At 51.7% G+C, this 20,695-nt stretch overlaps 11 protein-coding genes across 11 annotated transcripts; 5 read left to right on the forward strand and 6 right to left on the reverse strand.

Annotated features, from left to right (window-relative positions):
- Nucleotides 1–1,472: 1,472 nt before the first annotated feature.
- Nucleotides 1,473–4,521, forward strand: chsG (chitin synthase class III; the record flags this gene model as incomplete). The annotated part of the gene is made up of 6 exons (XM_043302857.1): nt 1,473–1,556; nt 1,622–2,096; nt 2,172–2,533; nt 2,585–3,431; nt 3,501–4,330; nt 4,384–4,521. 6 exons carry the CDS (start codon nt 1,473–1,475, stop codon nt 4,519–4,521), a joined length of 2,736 nt encoding a protein of 911 aa, XP_043158792.1.
- Nucleotides 4,522–5,282: 761 nt separating this feature from the next.
- Nucleotides 5,283–6,072, forward strand: Asppvi_006963 (NEDD8-conjugating protein UBC12; the record flags this gene model as incomplete). Its single annotated transcript, XM_043302858.1, has 4 exons — nt 5,283–5,303; nt 5,375–5,465; nt 5,562–5,851; nt 5,920–6,072. The coding sequence occupies 4 exons, from the start codon at nt 5,283–5,285 to the stop codon at nt 6,070–6,072; spliced, it is 555 nt and encodes a 184-aa protein (XP_043158793.1).
- An 859-nt stretch (nt 6,073–6,931) lies between these two features.
- Nucleotides 6,932–7,491, reverse strand: Asppvi_006964 (cytochrome c oxidase subunit VIIa; the record flags this gene model as incomplete). The annotated part of the gene is made up of 4 exons (XM_043302859.1): nt 6,932–7,011; nt 7,094–7,129; nt 7,321–7,363; nt 7,462–7,491. The coding sequence occupies 4 exons, from the start codon at nt 7,489–7,491 to the stop codon at nt 6,932–6,934; spliced, it is 189 nt and encodes a 62-aa protein (XP_043158794.1).
- A 471-nt stretch (nt 7,492–7,962) lies between these two features.
- Nucleotides 7,963–9,096, forward strand: Asppvi_006965 (TBP-associated factor 8 family protein; the record flags this gene model as incomplete). Its single annotated transcript, XM_043302860.1, has 2 exons — nt 7,963–8,230; nt 8,315–9,096. The coding sequence occupies 2 exons, from the start codon at nt 7,963–7,965 to the stop codon at nt 9,094–9,096; spliced, it is 1,050 nt and encodes a 349-aa protein (XP_043158795.1).
- Nucleotides 9,097–9,291: 195 nt separating this feature from the next.
- Nucleotides 9,292–9,672, reverse strand: Asppvi_006966 (uncharacterized protein; the record flags this gene model as incomplete). Its single annotated transcript, XM_043302861.1, has 2 exons — nt 9,292–9,397; nt 9,455–9,672. The coding sequence occupies 2 exons, from the start codon at nt 9,670–9,672 to the stop codon at nt 9,292–9,294; spliced, it is 324 nt and encodes a 107-aa protein (XP_043158796.1).
- A 312-nt stretch (nt 9,673–9,984) lies between these two features.
- On the forward strand, nt 9,985–11,444 carry Asppvi_006967 (putative Rad51 family DNA repair protein; the record flags this gene model as incomplete). The annotated part of the gene is made up of 2 exons (XM_043302862.1): nt 9,985–10,044; nt 10,134–11,444. The coding sequence occupies 2 exons, from the start codon at nt 9,985–9,987 to the stop codon at nt 11,442–11,444; spliced, it is 1,371 nt and encodes a 456-aa protein (XP_043158797.1).
- Nucleotides 11,445–11,563: 119 nt separating this feature from the next.
- Asppvi_006968 (threonine/serine dehydratase) lies at nt 11,564–12,757 on the reverse strand (the record flags this gene model as incomplete). Its single annotated transcript, XM_043302863.1, has 2 exons — nt 11,564–12,363; nt 12,421–12,757. 2 exons carry the CDS (start codon nt 12,755–12,757, stop codon nt 11,564–11,566), a joined length of 1,137 nt encoding a protein of 378 aa, XP_043158798.1.
- A 329-nt stretch (nt 12,758–13,086) lies between these two features.
- Asppvi_006969 (Ketol-acid reductoisomerase) lies at nt 13,087–14,336 on the reverse strand (the record flags this gene model as incomplete). The annotated part of the gene is made up of 2 exons (XM_043302864.1): nt 13,087–13,114; nt 13,174–14,336. The coding sequence occupies 2 exons, from the start codon at nt 14,334–14,336 to the stop codon at nt 13,087–13,089; spliced, it is 1,191 nt and encodes a 396-aa protein (XP_043158799.1).
- Nucleotides 14,337–15,194: 858 nt separating this feature from the next.
- Nucleotides 15,195–17,681, forward strand: Asppvi_006970 (isochorismatase family protein family; the record flags this gene model as incomplete). Its single annotated transcript, XM_043302865.1, has 1 exon — nt 15,195–17,681. One exon carries the CDS (start codon nt 15,195–15,197, stop codon nt 17,679–17,681), a length of 2,487 nt encoding a protein of 828 aa, XP_043158800.1.
- A 279-nt stretch (nt 17,682–17,960) lies between these two features.
- Nucleotides 17,961–18,780, reverse strand: Asppvi_006971 (rhamnogalacturonan acetylesterase RgaE; the record flags this gene model as incomplete). Its single annotated transcript, XM_043302866.1, has 2 exons — nt 17,961–18,601; nt 18,663–18,780. The coding sequence occupies 2 exons, from the start codon at nt 18,778–18,780 to the stop codon at nt 17,961–17,963; spliced, it is 759 nt and encodes a 252-aa protein (XP_043158801.1).
- Nucleotides 18,781–19,507: 727 nt separating this feature from the next.
- Asppvi_006972 (enoyl-CoA hydratase/isomerase family protein) lies at nt 19,508–20,491 on the reverse strand (the record flags this gene model as incomplete). Its single annotated transcript, XM_043302867.1, has 3 exons — nt 19,508–19,617; nt 19,682–20,310; nt 20,373–20,491. The coding sequence occupies 3 exons, from the start codon at nt 20,489–20,491 to the stop codon at nt 19,508–19,510; spliced, it is 858 nt and encodes a 285-aa protein (XP_043158802.1).
- Between the last annotated feature and the right edge of the window lie 204 nt (nt 20,492–20,695).

The following is a 20,695-nucleotide window of genomic DNA, read 5'->3' on the forward strand; positions in this document are numbered from 1 at the left end:
GTACCTTACCAATTGTCGAGGTCCATTAAGTCACGATGCCGCAGATGTTCAGCCATATTTTCGAAGCCATATTGTTGGATCATGGGATGTGTGACCGACATCAAGCACATGTTCTGAGTGAGTACCAGTAATTGTAATACATAAATCTAAGTGTCCTTAGGGTGGAACGAATATACCGGCTTGGCTTCCATGGGGGTGTTTCAGCTCCGGGATGAATTCTCATAGGTCAAGTAAAACTGACAGGACTCCCCGGAACTTCCCTAGAAATACAATTAGACACCGGGAACCCTGAGTCTCACGCTATGGATAGCGAGTTGATGTTCGCGCAACTTAAAGAATAATGACAAAAACAGACTCGGCCACGTCAGCTGTGCAAGAAAAAAGAAGCCAGGTCAGCTGGAGTGTTTGCCATGCAGTACCTAGGTACCTACCTAGGTACCTACCTAGGTTGGAACATTGGTATGGAAAGACGCGAACAATACAGAGCTCGGCTACGTAATACCTTTACCTGACCGACCAAATCATGACACTTGGGGGCGCTCTGTTTCGTTAATTGAACCCCAACCTCCAAATATGAAGGGGGGCAACGAAAGAACTGCTCAGCACCCTCAAAATATGTTCGAAGTCCTGCTTCTCGTAGTGATGTCTCAGACAATCGTTCAGCCTAGAGAATCCTTTGATGTGAAAATGATATGGGATGGTTGGACTATCCGTCAGCATTACCGGGAGATGATTGTGATTGTTGATAGGTACTTAGCCTCAACCTAGGTACTCAGGCTCCCAGCTCCTTGGTACCTTAGTTGGTGTAAGAAAACCAAATACCCACCACCCAAGGCTCGCCCACTACTGGCCATCCGCATCGCTCAGCTGTTGCTGCAGACCTAAAAAAAAGGGCGCCAAAGCGAACTCCTACTTCCTCTTAGTTCAACTTCCTAGGTCTAACGGCTCGTAGGAGGGCTGATCATATTTCTGAAATTTTTCCTCTTGGAGCCTGTTGTTCATATCTTTCTTTTTCTCTTCACCTTCACCACCTCCCGCTCTCCCAGCTTTGTTTGGGGAAACCGACCGACTGCCTCATTTGTATACAATAATTGTCTGTTCCCCCACAGGCTTGTCACCTGTCAACTCTCTCACTTTCGTGGTTGTGGGCTTCAAACATCAGCCCTGGCGGCTTCATCCACGTTTCTTCCTTACTGTGTCCGCCCCTCGACCAGCCTTTCAATAATTTTCTTGATCGACCTTGCGTCTTTAACTTTTTGTTCATCTGCTTCGTTCGACTCATTGGAGTATTGATCGATTTCATTGTCCTGTCTGAACATTATTCGGACCGACGGTCTCCTTACTCCTTCTCCTGATACCCCCTTTCCGTTTTTCCCCTTGCCTTCGCTTCAGCTCGCGTCTGTCGATTTTTCAGTGTCACTTCTCGCGCATACTACAACATTTTGACAACAACTTGACAACGCATCGACACCATGGCCTACCAAGGCTCTGGTTCTCATTCGCCGCCTCACTACGAGGATAACGGCCACCGACTTCAAGATCTGCCCCATGGTTCGGTAAGTCTTGGATTAAGCTTTAGTCTGCTCTACGTTCGGGCAAGGCTAATGCGAAGGATTCGTAGTACGAAGAAGAGGCGTCGAGAGGATTACTATCCAGCCAGCAAGGCCCCTTCACAGGCCCGTTCGATGACCCTCATCAGCATGGTCAGTCGACTACCAGACCCGTTTCTGGATACAGTTTGAGCGAGACCTATGCCCCCGAAGCGGCGTATCATGACCCCTATAATCAACCGGGCCCTGGCTCAGTTTACTCGGCTCAGTCTGCGGAGAATCCGGCGGCGGCTTTCGGTGTCCCTGGACGTGTCGCTTCCCCCTATGCTCGAAGTGACACTTCATCCACAGAGGCATGGCGCCAGCGACAAGCTCCCGGAGGTGGCGCCGGTGGGTTGCGGCGTTATGCTACCAGAAAGGTCAAGTTGGTGCAGGGTTCCGTCCTGAGCGTCGATTATCCTGTTCCTAGCGCGATTCAGAACGCCATTCAGGCCAAGTACAGAAACGATCTCGAGGGTGGAAGTGAGGAATTTACGCACATGCGATGTGAGTGATCTCAGGCGCTATAGCTGACCTTTCTATTTCGTCCTCGTCGCTGACAAGCACTCGCACAAATCTCAGACACCGCGGCCACCTGCGATCCCAACGAATTTACACTACACAATGGTTACAACCTTCGACCTGCGATGTACAACAGACATACCGAACTGCTCATTGCGATCACCTATTACAACGAAGACAAGACACTCACTTCGCGTACACTGCACGGTGTCATGCAGAACATTCGCGACATCGTGAATCTGAAAAAGTCCGAGTTTTGGAACAAAGGTGGTCCAGCCTGGCAGAAGATTGTGGTCTGCCTGGTTTTCGATGGTATCGACCCTTGCGACAAGGACACTTTGGATGTTCTTGCGACAATCGGTATCTACCAGGATGGCGTCATGAAGCGTGACGTCGATGGCAAAGAGACTGTGGCTCACATTGTATGTGTACTCGGATCAATTGGGACCACTGGAGGTACTAACTGGTTATAGTTTGAATATACGACTCAACTGTCTGTGACTCCGAATCAGCAGCTGATCCGCCCCACCGATGACGGTCCCACTACCCTTCCTCCGGTCCAGATGATGTTCTGTTTGAAGCAGAAGAACAGCAAGAAGATCAACTCCCACAGATGGCTCTTTAATGCATTTGGTCGCATTCTCAACCCCGAGATCTGTATTCTTCTTGACGCCGGTACAAAGCCTGGTCCTAAGTCACTACTGTCGCTATGGGAAGCTTTCTATAACGACAAAGATTTGGGTGGTGCTTGTGGTGAGATTCACGCCATGTTGGGTAAGGGCTGGAAGAACCTGATCAATCCGCTCGTTGCCGCCCAGAACTTCGAATATAAGATCAGTAACATCCTGGACAAGCCCTTGGAGAGTTCATTTGGTTATGTCAGCGTCTTGCCTGGTGCCTTCTCAGCTTACCGATTCCGCGCAATTATGGGCCGCCCTCTTGAACAGTATTTCCATGGCGACCACACCCTTTCAAAGCAACTGGGCAAGAAGGGTATCGAGGGAATGAACATTTTCAAGAAGAACATGTTCTTGGCCGAAGATCGTATTCTCTGTTTCGAGTTGGTTGCTAAAGCTGGTTCAAAATGGCACCTGACATACGTCAAGGCCTCCAAGGCTGAAACCGATGTGCCAGAAGGCGCTCCGGAATTCATTTCGCAGCGTCGTCGTTGGCTGAACGGTTCATTCGCTGCCGGTATTTATTCGCTCATGCACTTTGGTCGGATGTACAAGAGTGGACACAACATTATCCGCATGTTCTTCCTGCACATCCAAATGCTGTACAATATCTTCTCAACGATTCTGACATGGTTTTCCTTGGGTAAGTTAATGTTTATCCAAAGCGCACTCCATCCCGTTTTTGTTCTTGTTCTGACAGATGTTAAAATAGCTTCTTACTGGCTTACTACCACCGTCATCATGGACTTGGTCGGCACCCCGAGCAACAATAACGGTAACTCTGCCTTCCCATTCGGCGAGACTGCAACTCCCATTATCAATACGATCGTGAAATATGTCTACTTGGGATTCCTACTGTTGCAATTCATCCTCGCGCTGGGTAACCGTCCAAAGGGATCAAAGTTCTCATACCTCGCGTCTTTCGTGGTTTTCGGCATCATTCAGGTCTACGTGGTTATTGATGCGATGTACCTGGTGGTGCGTGCGTTCACTGGGAGCGCTCCTATGGATTTCACCACAGACAAAGGTGTTGGTGAATTCCTCAAGTCGTTCTTTTCGTCCAGCGGTGCCGGTATCATTATTATCGCCCTCGCTGCTACATTCGGTCTCTACTTTGTGGCATCCTTCATGTATCTGGACCCCTGGCATATGTTCACTTCCTTCCCTGCCTATATGTGTGTCCAATCGTCATACATCAATATTCTGAACGTGTACGCTTTCAGCAATTGGCACGACGTTTCGTGGGGTACCAAGGGTTCAGACAAGGCAGACGCTTTACCCTCTGCCAAAACCACCAAGGATGAGGGCAAGGAGGTTGTCATCGAGGAAATCGACAAGCCCCAGGCTGATATCGACAGTCAGTTCGAGGCAACGGTCAAGCGTGCCCTGACACCCTATGTGCCACCAGTTGAGAAGGAGGAGAAGAGTTTGGAAGACTCGTACAAGAGCTTCCGAACGAGACTGGTCACGTTTTGGATCTTTAGCAACGCATTCTTGGCCGTTTGCATCACCAGTGACGGTGTAGATAAATTTGGCTTCACGGTATGTAGACGGCGGCAACCCTTGTTAAAAGAAGTGAAGCTAACATGTTGCAGAATTCTGCTACCGATCGGACGCAGCGTTTCTTCCAGGCTTTGCTGTGGTCCAACGCCGTCGTTGCCCTGTTCCGTTTCATCGGAGCCTGCTGGTTCTTGGGCAAGACAGGTTTGATGTGCTGCTTTGCCCGGCGTTAGAAGGGCGTCCTGTCGTAATGAGAGTGATTAGTGGTGCTTCGCCAACGGGTCTATCGATGGCCAAGCATCTCTTGGCACATTTTCCATCACAATATTGTATTTTACATATGACGCTTGCTTTGTTACCTCCTTTTTCTGTTAAAGTTGGCTCTGTCACGGTTGGATCTATGTGCTTCGACAGGGCCTTATGCACTGTGATGTCTCGTAAACTCTTAGCGATTAGAAAAGGAATTCGATGCATCAATAGCTCAAATAGAGCTGCCAAAGAATATATGTCTCTTTTGTGTGATTGCTATTTGCTTGATCGTATGAGCGCTGGACACTGTCCTGTCTACGAATTTGGATAGTGGCGATGGCGTCAGGCCGCGGGCACATTGCCTTCTTCGAATATGCCCCAGTGTCACCTCTATCTTTTAGTTTCAATTTATCTTACGCCTTTTCCTCACAGTGACCAATTCAATCTGTTCAGTTCTGGTGTTTTATTGAGGTTTGATCGCAATCTACCCTCTCACCCTTCACATTGCGCTTCTGCGGAGTGGAGATTAGGCCGCTCATTGATTCATTGCCTATCGAAGACCCCCGCAGGCCGAAGTCTAGTGACCCTCCTCATACTTCTCTCTGGCTTTTTGTCACGACCACTGCAGATCAGCTGTTACTGCTGCGGAAATAATATTCCTTTTCTTTATTTCCCCCCCTTTTGTTCGATACCTAGTACTCTTGTCGAAAACTTCTAGGGGACGTGTGGCGGTGCTTTGTCCAAAATGTTGAAGATCTGGTCTATGGTACAATCGCTCCCTTGCCCGCGCGGTCCTGCGTCTACTCTTGTATGACTGACAGTCGGTATTACTTGTAGAAACAACAGCAACAGCAGGCTGAAAATGCCGAAGGAGCAGCTGGAAAGAAGAAGAAGAAGGTTACGGCCGCGCAGTTGCGCGTGCAGAGAGGTACGGACCGTTCGCATGCCTGACGCTGGAGAGTGGCGCACGACGCACGAGACACAACGCAAGAAGCAAGGCTCGCTGACAGTAGCATGGGACCAGATCTGCAGGAGTTGACCCTCGGAAGCACGATGAAGATGAATTTCCCTAACCCTGACGATATCCTCAACTTTACGCTTACGATCGAGCCCGACGAGGGCATGTACAAGGGTGGCGCGTTCCACTTCAACTTCATCGTTAACCAGAACTTCCCGCATGACCCGCCCAAAGTGAAGTGCACGCAGAAGATTTACCATCCGAATATTGATCTGGAGGGGAATGTCTGTCTGAATATTCTGCGGGAGGACTGGAAGCCTGTTCTGAACTTGAATGCGGTTATCGTGGGCATGCAGGTGGGTTTGGGACACGGTCGAACCCGTTCCGTATAGTTTGTCAGACTGACCTTGTATCTGCTGGATAGTTCCTTTTCCTTGAGCCGAATGCCTCCGATCCTCTGAACAAAGAAGCTGCGGAGGATCTGCGGACGAACCGGGAGGGCTTCAAGCGCAATGTTCGCACCGCGATGGCCGGTGGATCGGTCAAAGGTGTGCAGTTCGACCGTGTGATGCGATGAGTTGTGGCAGGCCACTAGGTTTCGATTGCAAAGTGTTCTGGTTCAGTAGCGCCATATACAATTTACGACACGAGCCCAGCTTCAACGAACATCATACATACGGCGGACATGATATGATTAAGACCGCAGCGATGCTCTCATTGATGGTTACGGATATGGATATGGATATGGAGATGGGCTGCATGCGATGCAGGCCCATAGGGATTCACGTAATCGTGGAATGGTTTATGCACGTACATAACTTGACTACTTTAGCGACTGGATAGATTTCGACATGAAAGAAATGAGCACTTATACGATTCCCACGCATCTCTTTTCGCCAGTGTCTTTTAAACCATTGTGCTGTCTTAAATTCATTCCGTGTCGTCGTTTAGGAGCCCATGGCGGCTGTTCTTCTCCAGTCGAGCCCCAATCTTGCGCCGTCTATAGTACGGACAAGATCCGCGGAAGAGTCTAGCAGCTCTACAGACTGACAGGATCTTTCCCAAAAAGATACAGAGGCTGGACAAAGGAAACGGCATGTCTGGAGCTACAACCACCGTATATATACAACCAACAGGAATGACTGAGCAATTGCGAAATAATTGAACAAATTCTTTCTTTTCCTTTCGAAAGCCCGGCACATCGACTCGTTCAACACATCAACCAGACAAAGCGATGTATGACACCATTACCACCAAAACCGTCGAGCACCTAGCCACCGATATGATCACTCCTGAGCTACTATGCCTCCATGTGATTCTTGGTCGTCACCAAACGACAAATGGCCACGGGAATCTTGAAACGGGACGGATGCAATGATGCCGTTCTCTATGCTGACTTTGTCTGAAGGATGCATCGAAGCAACGGATTATCGAGTCTATGCCTGCTGAGCAGCACGCTCCTTCTCGAGACGGGTGTAGTAGGCGTCACGAGCGCGGACGCGGGGAAGGTGGTAGCCTGGTCAATTGTGAGAAAGAAATATCCACAACATGAGCATGGAGGGGTTTCTCCTGCTTGGGAATGGTGCGATGATACGTACCGTACCACCAGAGGTAACCGAAGGTGGTGCCGAAACCTGTACGCCAATGGGTGTATGGTTAGTCTTCCAGCGCTGGATGTAGTGACTCGGAAACATTGGGAAAGGCATGTCTGCTCCGTAGAGGAACATAGAGGTCGTCCTGGGAATCCCGGAAGCTGGTGGGACATTTCATGCTCTTCCTTGTCTTCCCGATCATTGTGCTGCTGAGCGATATGAGATTGACTCACCGAAAGCGGTGCTCAGGTCGAGGACAAGACCACGGCGGAGCATCTATAATCTAGTGTGTTAGCCATTACATGTTTGACCCAACTGCTACCGAGTGACAGAAGGTAGAGGCACGGATGTAACGTGGTGGGATGTAAACGTACGCCGGTGATGGGAGGAATAGCGGCGGCCATTGCGACGGATTGATGAGATTACTCGATTTAGAAAGACAGGTAGATGCGATATCAGCAGACAGGAAACCCTGTTATGAGGTGGTGGGAGACAGGCGGGAGGGGAAGGGAAGGAAAGCGAACGATGATGCGAACTTGAAAGTCGAGGTGAAGCTTTCCGATCCGGCACGTAAGCGACCGATGTGAGTGGCCTGACTGGGTCCTACGAACGGGCAGGAGGATAGCACAAGGATTCGGGCCCAACGCTCACTACCGATTCAATTAAGCTCCAGAATAAGTGAGATAGACGAAATCTATATGCTAGACGTAGAATCTATCCATCTTCCTTACTTTACTCCATCGTCGTTCACTCTGTAACTGATTGTTATGCCTCAGGCATAAACACGTGACCTGACGCGAAGCTCTTGCGAGGTCCGGATAGAGACTCTCTCGTCACCTTCTCTGTCGTGTCTATCATCATCCACCCACACCGCCATGGTGTCCTCGGAAAACTCTCTCAAACGTTCTTCATCTACACCTTCAGAGCAGCAGGGGTCTGATACGAAGCGACTGAAGCGTCCATATCACCACCATCACCGCTTGCGAAATCCCGTTATCCCAGCTCTCCCGGAGCCTGCGATCAACGATGACGCCCACGTTGATCACTTGATGAATCGCTCTATCGGGCAATGTCTCAGAGAGTCCGGATTTGATCTCGCCGACCCTGTCGCGCTGGACAGTTTTCGCTATGCTACAGAGGAGTGTATGTTACCTCTTACCAGAATGACCTGAATAGATATACACAGGGGAATGTGTCGGCTGTGTTCTTGGCTAAGCTGCTTGCTAGACCTTTTAAAGCTCGCATCCTTTGTGCGCCAATCAATGCTCTCGAGTCGACGGAATCAACCTATACCCCAAGATTTCGAACTCGCTTTCAAAAGACACCACTTGCGCGTGGACGATCTGCTTCCGCACTTAAAACCTCTGCCAAATATCGAACCTGTTCCTTCACTCCTGCCTAGTCCTCCACCAGAAGAGGATGCTTGGCTGAGTCTACCATTTCTCGGCCCTGAACTGAGCGGCGAAAGTGACCGTGTTCGAAGCGCATATATCCCAAGGCATTTCCCTCAATTTCCCAGTAAACATACATATCGGCACACACCTGTGTTCACAGAACGGGAGCAAGACCCACGAAAAGTTCGTGAGCGCGCGACTGAAGAGGGAAGACATGGCGAGGAGGCATTGCGCAAGCTGGCACGGGCATCATTCAAGGATAATCAACTCGGCTCGGCGGGTCGCGAAAAGAGATTGTGGGGTCGGAGGATGGAGAGCTTGGACAGTATGTTTGAGAAAACAGTCAAAGGCATCGCGAAGAAAATGCAAAAGGATGTAACTGCGCCGGGCACAGCTGCAACGATGGATATTGATTCTGGAGCGGCTGCGGATCCGGAGCTCAAGGCGACTCGGCCGAAGCTCTCATTCAGCCTGGAGCTTCCACCAGTCATCAATTGCGAAAGAGGTCTCTGGCGCCGAATGACGGCACCCAACAATCGGAAAGCGGAAGAGAAACCAGCCGGAACGAAGGATCCCACAAGTATTTCGCGAGTGGAAAGCTGGGTGAGCACATAGCTCATTTCGCATTGCGGTGGGCGGCGTCCGGGCGTTGTGATTTTGTATTGAGCGAACTCAAGAAGATACCCAATGAGTACAATGCAGACAATTTATGCGATTCAGTTGGTAGAAATGGCAATGATAGATCCCTGGTATCCGATCGCTGTAGACTTCCGAACTCGACTCCGGCCAAATGCAAGTACTTCTTTCGTATCACGCCTTGGTGGGCTCTCCTGCTGCACGCTTTCGCTTCGCCTCTTCTTCGGCCAGTCTGATGGGCTCCCACGCCGTCGTTTCGACCGTTAATCCGTCGGCACACCTTTGGGAAGGGCAAAGTCAACCAGTGAATCCAGCAAGTAATGCAAGAGGAACTTACCGTCTGAATAACCGCACAATGGGTTTGCACGTCACAACACCTGGTTTGGGGATGCCGTCCTGAGGTGGATTACACGAGTACTGCACCATCTCCAGTAACTGGCAACTCCCCAGGTCGACTGGTCCACCTTTGCGACGCCTTTCCTGGAAATTTCGATTGACGGTATTGACATGCTCGGGGAGAGATTCAGCGGAGAAGACAGGAACGAGGGGCGCCATTGGAGATCTCGTAGATGTGTCGCTTTCTGTTCGAGGCGAGTAGTTCATACAAGCTAAAATATCGTAATGATAAATGGTATCTTCTGCTTCAATCCGACGGCGCAGGAAGGAAAGTTGATGGAAGCGGAAACCTCCGTCTTTTGGCGATGCGATTATTGAGTCGGGACCGATGCGGATGTCGAATGGATACCGGGACAACTAATTCCCAGGCCATGATCAATACCATGTCTTCTGTAGAAAATTAACAACGATCAATAACAAAATATGATGCCAAATTATCCATGACATCTATTAAGCTCTCTCGAGTAAGGAATGGCGGCCAGCTTCGGGGAGAAATTGCTGAGGGAAGTACACACGGAACGCCTGGATGAGGTATGTTTTCTAACTTACGCATATATCGGCATGCTTGCTGCGTATTATGTCCGGATTTTACTTGAGAGTATCCGTGCTGAGATTTGCAGCTTCTACATGACTTGAGAAGTCTAATTCCCTGCAGTCCTGGTGAGAGCACCTCACAGTTGGGCGTCAAACCGTTGGATGCGCTCTTGGAGGTGTTCATGTCTCCCCTGTCTGCTGCGCAGACTCAGATTCAACAGATTGGACGAGATCCATATCAAGAGCAGCAGAGAGAACATGAGACAGAACGCATGCAAGCGGATGATGAGGATGAGCAGAACGCTTCTGCTGAAGACCGCAGTCTCCCTACGGCATCTCTCACAAAGCAAATCGATCCGGTCATAGAAATCTCCAGCGTATCTTCAGCAGCCGGCAAGACTCACTTGCTGTATTATCTCACTGCAATTGCCGTCCTGCCATCGACGATCAACGGGATTCGAGTCGATGGTCGGGCCTCGGCCGTCGCCTTTATTGATGCAGATGGCCGTTTTGACTCTGAGCGACTTCGAACTGTTGCCTGTGGTCTCATAGACAAAAAGCTCAAGGCGCATTCTAGTACAGGATCTGGAGAGTCACCGGAAGCGCTGATACCTCCGCCGCTCCTTGCTACTGAAGAGCTGGAATCCATTATCGTGGCCTCACTACAACACGTCCATGTGTTTCGTCCGCAGTCGTCGGCTTCCTTACTCGCGACACTGGAAAGTTTGCAAGCATACCTGCTCGACATTTCGCGCCATTACTCTTCTCACAGACCACTACACGCTATTTTCATCGACAGTGCGACTGCCTTCTTCTGGCAAGATAAACTACACGATGAGGTCGCCCGCACAGAGAACATTGGACGCCCTGTCGCCGAGGTCCAGCACGAGCGGAAGCAGAAGCGAATATTCTTTTTATCGGATCTCTACGCGGAACTAGTACAAAACCTGAAGAACCTACAGCGATATTTCGGCTGTATAGTCGCCTACACTTGTAATACATTAAACGGCAGATCGGTAACTGGCTATCAGAGCCACAGCCAGTCAACGCAACAACAATCTGGTCCTTTCGACCTGTACAACCCTGCGAATGTGACGGCACCAAGAAGTATGCCGTCTTTTCGTTGCCCGTTGCCTGCTCCATGGGGCACTTTCGCGACGCTACGGCTTGTGGTTCGGCGCGATGCGGTGCGTCCATTTCCGCCGATGATGACTGCCCGTGATGCCCAGCGGGATGCAATCATGCGACAGAATGTTGTTTTGGAAGGCAGGTTTCTTGGCTGGGTCAATGAATGGGAACGCGAGGAATGGCCTCGGAGGTTTGTGGACGGATTAAAGGATAGAAATGGTGGCGTGTTCTCTTTTCATGTAGGCAGAGGCGGCGTTGAATTTGCTTGATATCATGACTCCTTCTGTTTGGTCTTACGTATGATAATGATGTATGTACATTATGTGCACAAACTATATGATGCTATGCTATAATATACCAGTGCTTCACATCGATGACGACTCCAGCATCAGCCGAATAACTTCCCAATTGCCTCGACGGTAGTGTTACCCCCGCTGAACACAATACCCACGTCCCATCCATCCGGACCAGCCTCCTTCTCGACGAGTCGTCTAAACTCCTCATTGAACAAGCAAACTGCGAGCCCGACGACCGCACTAGGCTCAACAACCACCTTCATGCGCTCCAAGACAAGCCGCATCGCAGCCTTGATCTGGTCCTCAGTCACAGAAAACACACCGGCAACCTTAGTCCGGTCCGAGATGACCTCCCAGTTCAAGATCCCCACCGGGGTGCGCAGCCCATCGGCAATGGTAAGAGTCTTGACGGAATCCACGCGCTGACCCGCGTCCAGTCCCCGGCGACAATCGTCCGCGCCTTCGAAGCTGGGCTCCGCGCCAAACACGCGCGTAGGTTTCCCGGAGAAGAACGTCGCAACACCAGCGTTCAGCCCCCCGCCCCCAACGGGTGTGATCACCGCATCGAGGTCGGGCCCGCTGGCGTGAGCGCTTAGATGCGGCTTGTCGGAGACAAGCGCGCGGTATTGCTCTTCCATCTCCAAGGCGGTCGTGCCCTGGCCGCAGATAATGTCTAAGTGATCATACGGCGGGATGAGGATCGCATCCGTCTTGGCCTGGATCTCCGCCACGACAGCTTCGCGCTCGGTGCTCGTCGAGCCGCTAAGGGTGACTTCTGCGCCATGCGAGCGTGTCCCTGCTATCTTCGACGGGGTGCTGATGCGGGGCATGACGATGTAGGCGGGGACGTGGAGGGTGGAGGCTGCGAGGGCGAGGGCCTGAGCATGGTTTCCTATTTCGTTGTCAGCATCATTAACCTCCACCCTAACATGATTTGGTAAATCTGTACCCGAACTATGCGTAATCACGCCGCGTCTCTTGACCTCCTCCTCACCCCGCTCTGCGAGGAGTCGCAGCAAAGCGTGAAACGCACCGCGGGCCTTGAAGGCGCCGATCCGCTGGTAATTCTCGCATTTGAAAAAGAATCGGAACTTGGGATTTGCAGGCGCCTGGCCTTCGAAGGGCGTTCCGACCAATGACTCGGCTGATTGAGGGGCTGAGGCGATGGTGTTGAGGGTTTGACAGGTGAGGAGAGGGGTGCGGTGGACGTACGGCTGGATCAAGGCGTAGGCGGAGCGCACGGCATCCGGGGTCAATGATCGCGCTGTAATGGAAGGTTCGGCCATGTTGAATCTGAGATTCTAGATATCTCGCTTTCGATAATGAAAAGAAGAAGTATTTATATCCTCAGTTGGCAGGAAAGGGAATACGAACTGCGGAGCTCCAATACGAACTGCGGAGCTCCTCATCGAGGCCGATTTTGAGTCATCGGCTACGAAAATGGTGACATGTGCGGCTACAGTCATTGCGATTCTGAAATATGACAAATAATAAACGAAATGTGGTATTCTCAGTTCCCAATTAATAACTCAAAGGATCACATGTAAGTAAAAAGAAATCAAGTCATAGTACAGTCGTAACTTTTCCCAAGCCTTCCCATTGATGCAAAATTAAATTACTTCTGGTTCTCAGGGCGGAGGGAACTGCACGATGATTAGCATATGGTCATAGACGAATTGTGCGATTCAAGTAAGTGACTTACCGAACGGCCTTTCCAGCGCGCCAGATCTCGAGATCACGGATGTCCTGCATCTCCTTCTCGTACTTCTCACGGTAGTCCTTCTGAGAGTTGTATTCGAGCGAGCGCTTGGTCTCAGTGCCGTCACGCACACTGTCGTAGAGTTCATTGAAAATAGGCTTCAGGGTGTCCTTGAAGCGGCTGGACCAGTCGATGGCACCGCGACGGGCAGTGGTGGAGCAAGCGGCGTACATCCAGTCCATGCCGTTGGCACCGATCAAGGGGTAGAGAGACTGAGTGGCCTCCTCAACGGTCTCGTTGAAGGCCTCGGAGGGGCTGTGGCCGCGCTCACGCAGGACCTCGTACTGAGCGAGGAACATACCGTGGATACCACCCATCAGGCAACCACGCTCACCATACAGGTCGGAGTAGACCTCCTTCTCGAAGGTGGTCTCGTAGAGGTAACCGGAACCGACGGCAACACCCATGGCAATAGCCTTCTCCTTGGCCTTGCCGGTGACGTCCTGGTAGACGGCAATGGAGGAGTTGATACCACGGCCCTCGCGGAAGAGGGTGCGGACGGTACGGCCGGAACCCTTGGGAGCGACAAGGATGACATCAACGTCCTTGGGGACGTCGACCTTGGTGAGCTCCTTGAAGACGGGAGAGAAACCGTGGGAGAAGTAGAGAGTCTTGCCCTTGGTGATCAGGGGCTTGAGGGTGGGCCAGGTCTCGCTCTGGGCAGCGTCGGAGAGCAGATTCATGACAATGGTACCCTTCTGCACGGCCTCGGTGAGGTCGAACAGGTTCTTGCCGGGAACCCAGCCATCCTGAACGGCCTCCTTCCACGAGGCACCATCCTTACGGACACCAACAATAACATTGAGGCCCTGGTCACGGAGGTTGAGACCCTGGCCGTGACCCTGGGAACCGTAACCGATCAGAGCGAGAGTGTCATTCTTGAAGTATTCCAGGAGCTTCTCACGGGGCCAATCCGCACGCTCGTAGACGGTCTCCTTGGAATCAGCGAAGGTCATGGTCTTGACGCCACGGACGGGAGCGGTCGAGGCAGCCACACGGGTAGCAGCCTTAGCGAGAGCAGGCCGGGGGAGGGCGGCCGAGATGACTGTGCGAGGGGCGGCAACACGGGCCAGACGGAGGGCACGGGGGAGTCCACGGGAAGCCATTGTGATGCGTAGGATGTAAAGATGGAGGAAAAGCGTATAAAGGAAGGAAGAGGAGGGGAGATTGGTCACGGATTTGATGCTGGCAAGAAAATAATGAAGAGAGAAGGAAAGTTTCCTGGGGACGGACGCTGAGACTTATAAGCTGGTTGTCGAGGACGACTGCACGCAGTGGTAGGCACGTGACCGGAGTTGTCGCTGAGCTCCCCGGCCGATGTCGGATAGTACGCGGTATGATTGGCCAACAGGAATACCGCCATCACTGCGCAGAACGATCTGTCTGCGCTTCTTGAGTCCCCATAGGGAAATCTGTGCTCCGTCCACGGGGAGCATCCACCCAGAATATGGAGAAAATCCCAAGGTTGAGTCACAGAGTCTTAGAAGTCGGGGGTTTTGAGATAATAGTAATCATTATTGTGATTCATATCAACCTGTGAATATCACTTAATACTCTCATGTAGGACCATTGCCTTCTGGTCTAGACTGCGTCCTAGTTAATGCAGAGTCACATGTCTACATAGTAGTAATAAGTGGAGGTACTTATGTCCTTTTCATACAGAGGTACCTCGTAGGCTAGCACTTTGATGTACGTTTGGTGTACGGAGTGGAGAGGTACTTTGTAGGAACTTTGGTCTCGGAGACGCCTTGTTGCCTGAGGTATCGGTCTCTCGTATCCCCCGCCAGAGTCAACAACCACCAGGCTCCAAAGTCGACGATCAGTGATTTTCTCAACTCCTCTCCACCCTGCATTGAAGTGTCATAATCAACTCTCGTGTCTTATCCTGTAGCAGGCAGCTCACGTTGTCCTATTCGGATATCTTCTAAGAACATCACTTACGCTCCTCTTACCATGTGTATACAATGAGCCTTCTCTCCGCATTCAGCGCTCTGCCCACCATCCAGACACGAAAAGCCCTTTTGCTCCTCGATTTTCAAAACGATTTTGTTCGCCCATCTGGTGCACTGCATGTTCCTAATGCAGCTGATATATTGGAAAATGTCGCGCAACTAGTCCCCGCTTTTCGTCGCACCGGTGATGTTATCTGGGTCCGCTCCCACTATGAATCACATCGACCTCTCATAGATTCGGACTTCCAGGACCGGATAGTGCTAGGTCGCGACACGGATGAACGAAAGAAAAGGCCCGAGCGACCCAACTCGAAAACGCCTGTCGATGAGGAAGCGTTTCTATCGAGCGAGTCTTCGCAATGTTGCCGGCCGCAGTCGAACGGCTTTCAGTTCCCCGCACCCATTTTGGCTGCTATCGATGCCGAAAACGACACGTTGATGGACAAGTCGGATTACTCCGCTCTACAAGATGACGGAATGATACTTTCTCTTCGCACAAGATTTATTACGGAGCTGTATCTTTGCGGTTCGCTCTCTAATGTCTCGGTGTATGCTACCGCCCTCGACGCTGTTCGCCACGGCTTCTCTGTAACCCTCATTGAGGATTGCCTGGGGTTCCGCGATTTTGTACGTCATGAGGAAGCTATTCGCCGCATGGCCGATATATTTGGCGCCAGTGGAATTACAACTCAGGAGCTTTTCGAAGAGCTTGATTGGCAAGAGACCGACGCTATTGCTCGGCAAAGTGCGCACAGACCCGTGCGAGCTGTTACGCCTGCTGGCATTGAAGGCGTAATGGATGAACTCGATGTCAAAACAAACCGTGGGCCCACGGCCAGCGAGGGAACACCGGAGTCGTTGGGCAGTCGGCGACGGAGACTCGATGCTCTCTTAGCAGAGCAGACTGACGAAGAGGAAGACAATCCGTTGGACCTGACAAGCCTGACCCGCTCCCGCGCCCGGTACGGACCATCCGGCTCGCTAGGAAGCTCGTCTCAGGCTCACGTTGCGGGAGACAAGAAGGCACGTGTACGTGTGCGTCGCACAAGACGACAAGATCAAAAGGCGGAGGCGTCTAATCGGACAGAAGAACGACGGAGCGGTAAGGCCAAAAAGTCGCGAGATATACGCGGGCCGGGTGATAAGATTGGAGAGGGTGATTCCCGCATCATTTATGACTTGGACCTACCTGAGGACGCCTTTGCGAGTATCCGCAGCGAGGTTGCTTGGCAGAAGATGTACCATATGTCGGGGCAAGTTCCTCGTCTTGTCGCAGTCCAAGGACAAACACTGAATGACGGATCCGTCCCTATATACCGCCATCCCGCGGATGAATCTCCACCTTTACGCCCTTTTACACCGACTGTGGACCAGATCCGCATCATTGTAGAACGTATACTTGGTCACCCGCTCAACCACGTCCTCATTCAACTCTACCGCGACGGACAGGACAGCATATCCGAGCATTCAGACAAGACGCTTGATATTGTCCGAGGCTCCTTTATCTGCAATGTGAGCCTTGGCGCTCAGCGAGCGATGACACTCCGAAACAAAGTCAAAGCTGCGGACGAAGACCAAAGGCCCACGCAGCGAATACCCATGCCGCATGAGTCACTCTTTATCCTGGGAGAGAAGACAAACATGCGCTGGCTGCATGGCATACGGCCCGACAAGCGGCAGGAGGCCGAGAAATCTGTAGAAGAGCTGGCTTATGGAGGCGAACGTATATCGCTCACCTTCAGACACATTGGCACTTTCTTGAACGGGACCGGTGATGCAATCTGGGGCCAAGGAGCTGTCTCCAAAGACCAGAGTCAGGCGAATACCGTAATCCATGGAGACCCTGTAGAGACAGAGCGGCTGATTCGCGCGTTCGGCCAGGAGAATCAGGCCACTGAGCTTGATTGGGATGCTGTGTATGGCGGAGGGTTCGATGTGGTCAACTTTGTCACCGCGTCGACAGCTCAGTTGGTTGAGGACTCCGACCCTGTGTCCAATCTCCGAGTTCGACTCGCGCTCAGTGAGAATGGTATCCGATACGAGGTGGCAACTTCTTCAGACGACGCAGACGGCGCGAAGCGACAAGCGCGGCCGATATTTATCACAGCGGACGGCACTGAAGTTGCTGGGGAGCTGGATATTATGAAGTATCTTGCAAAGCATGCGCCAGAGCTAACACGAGCGGGCGTGGAAGTGTTGTGTGGTGGCAGCCAGCTTCTCGAGATCAATGAGCTTTTACAGGACTGGCGAACGTCCCACAGCAAGGGTGAAAAAATTAACGCGGGATCCCTGGATCCATGGGAGGAGGCTTTGGACGGGCAGCACTATCTTGGGGGAGCAGCACTTGGGCTGGATGACTGCTTCCTGTGGCCGGTACTCCGAGATATTGTACAGACGTGCGGACCGTTTTCGAACGAGGAATATCCCAATTTGGCGCAATACTACCGACGTGTGGAGAAGCGCGGAATTGTCAAAGCGACCCTGGAGGAACTAAAATAATCATTTTGTCTTTGTTTCAAGTTAAAGATACCACAGCGCAGCGTGCAGTTCTGACGAGCTTATGACTAGCATCTAGCGACGGCCATACTGTATTTTCACTTTCGGTCATACTTTGAACGTCGTTCGTGGACTGACTTTGTTGAACTTTTTTTTTGATATGTACTGCGGCACTAATACATCTTTGAATACTTGACTGATTTGGATTCTGCATCAATTCTCATATACATAAGGACTATCGGTAAGACCACATCATGGTCTGCAAACCAGCAGGGGTCTCAATCACAGGCAGCTGCCCGGGAAATTCGTTGTTTTCAAGACGCTCTTCAGATTAGCGCCGCTGCACACTACAGCCTTGAGGAAAGCGTCTGCAACAACTTGAGCTCCTGCAGGGCTGGTATGAGTGTGGTCATTCGGGAAATACGAATCGACGGTCGTCTGGCCCAGAGATTTATAGATGTTGGCCACATAGGCGCCATGGTCCACATAATCCACGCCAGCGGTCTGTGCAGCCAATTTGGCGTAACCAACAAAGCGCGCCGGAGAATAGGAGAAGGAGCCGGTCTCCCACGGATTGTTGGGCGTCTGACTGGAGATCAGCACCTTGGCACCCTTGGACAGAAACAACTTCGCAGCATTCTCCAAGTACTTGGGGAAGGTGAGTACGGTTTCCGTGACACCGTTGTAAGTTGTAGTGCAGGTCTCGTCGCCTGTTCCGGGACAGTCTGTACGGCCATTATCGGAGGTGGAGAGGGAGCCGCCGTCGTTGTGCCCGAACTCGATGACTACATAGTCGCCTGCGTTCAGGACGTCTGCGATGGCTTGGAAACGACCTTCGCGGGTATAAGAGCGAGCACTGCGGCCGCCAGCTGCCTTGTTCGATACTGTGGCGGAGACGGAGGAGGAGATGTACTGACCCCATCCTGTTTTGATGAGAGCTTTAGAGATGTATCTTGCAAATGACCTCCCTTGCTTTGGACTTACCGTCAGTGCCACTTCCACCTCCGTTCTTGGCCATGGTCGAATCACCCGCCAGGTAGACGGTTACGCTCAAGGCGCCGGGAAGGAGGGCAAGCGCTGATAGGAGAGCGAAGCACTTCATTTTAAATCGAGACTTGTAGCTTTAAGGACTGATTCCGGGGTATCTAATTGTACATGAAAGTCTATCCCTCATGGCTGAAGCAACCAGCACTCTTATATATTTCCTCCGCTGCTACGCCCAATACGAGCAACCTACAACTACAAGCAAAGGCATACGTGGAAAAAGTCTATGAAAACTCGGTGTATCTGCCACCGCGTTTCAGGCCTCCTATTCAGCCCGTATGTGAAGAAGGATCTGACACACCTTCGGCCCACCGGAGTTTCAGGGGATTTCGCTGAACTCAAAGGAGTCACGGGGCGCCAGATGCTTCTCCGCAACTTGGCACGGTTCTGCAGAATCTTATTACCCCGGATTTCTCAGCAGATGAGGGGGTCAGCTCTAATATCCCTTTCTGCAGAGATGCAGGTTTATTGTGGAGTGCTCTATGCAAAACAATGAAATTCCCCACAGCAAGGCTGAGTATGGATTACATTTGCGTGGATTTTCCACCCGTCATTGGGATTTGAATGGATAGTTCCAGTGGCGGATATACTCCAGATGGTTAGGATCAGTGGCTGATTGGAGGATTGTTCTAGATCCTCCAATCCATGTGGCATAGGGTATACTCGTATACGTTGCCCCGGCTCAAACTTAAATCACGGAGCATCGGCCCGAGTATAAATAGAGTAGAGTCAGAGAGACTGGCTAGTCCATGTGGGAACATCCTTGCGGGGACATATGCAAATAATTACAGTTTTTCAAATGTGGGAATGCGCTTCTTCAGCCCAGATAGCAACGCGGCCGAGACATCCTTGGTCTGCAGCATTGCACTATTCCAGACTGCAGTATACCGGAGACCTGCCGTGCGTCAGCCGATATTGCTTGTGACCTGTAGATGAAAATGGAGTAGGAGAGCACTTACCATCCTGCACAGAGTGATCCCTCGAGTAATTCAGAATCTCCTTTGTCCCCTGCACCGCGACCGGACTCTTTGCCGCCATCAACGCAGCCATCTCCAGCGCCCCCTGAACAGCCGCCTGCTTACTCTCAAACACCTGGTTCACAAACCCAACGCGCAGCGCCTCCTCCGCCCCAAAGATCCTCGCCGTCAGCGCCACTTCCTTCACCCATCCAAAGCTGCTCACCACCTTGGGCAACCGGCTCAATGTCCCAATATCCGCCGCAAGGCCGATATCCACCTCCTTGACAGCGAACTTGGTGCCCCGCGCGCAGAGGCGCACATCCGCCGCCGTGGACAGATCAACCGCCAGCCCGAGCGAGAAGCCGTGCATCGCGACGACGACGGGCTTCTCGCAGCGCTCGACGGCCGTAATGCAGTCCTGGAAGGAGACGATGTGACGGCGGAGATGGGCCGCCTTGCGCGCGGGATCGACCTCCTTGTCGCTGTCCGCGGACAGGAGGCCCTGCGATGCGGCGGTGACGTCTAGGCCAGTGGTGAAGGCCTTGTCGCCTGCGCCGCTGAGGACGACGGCGCGGACGGAGGGGTCCTGCGAGAGGCGGTCGAAGATTTGGCCCAGTTCAATCCACATTCTGCTTTCTGTTAGTTCTGTTTTGTATTAAATGGAGAATAACCCCGAGKAGCGGATACTTACGCCTCGAAGAAGGCATTCATCTTGTCGGGGCGGTTAATCTCCACGTGGGCGACATATTGATGTTCGGCTGGAAACCGGACGATGAAGTACTTGAATGACTGGTAGTTGTTTTCTGCCATGACGATATGATTCTGGTGTTGGTCCGACTCCTGATGTTGCGAAGCTTCTCTGTTCTGATGTTATGTGCAGAGTGGGTATCTGGGGTAGAAGCTCGGTGGACCTCGGTAACTTTGACCGTCCTATATAGCTTGCCGAGCACTGAGATAAATATTGCACAATGAGTAGCCTTAAGAGTTCGTAGAGCACAGCAAGACGTTTGGAAC

This window comes from Aspergillus pseudoviridinutans, assembly GCF_018340605.1.
Source record: "Aspergillus pseudoviridinutans IFM 55266 DNA, scaffold_4, whole genome shotgun sequence".
In the NCBI taxonomy this organism is placed as follows: Eukaryota; Fungi; Ascomycota; class Eurotiomycetes; order Eurotiales; family Aspergillaceae; genus Aspergillus; species Aspergillus pseudoviridinutans.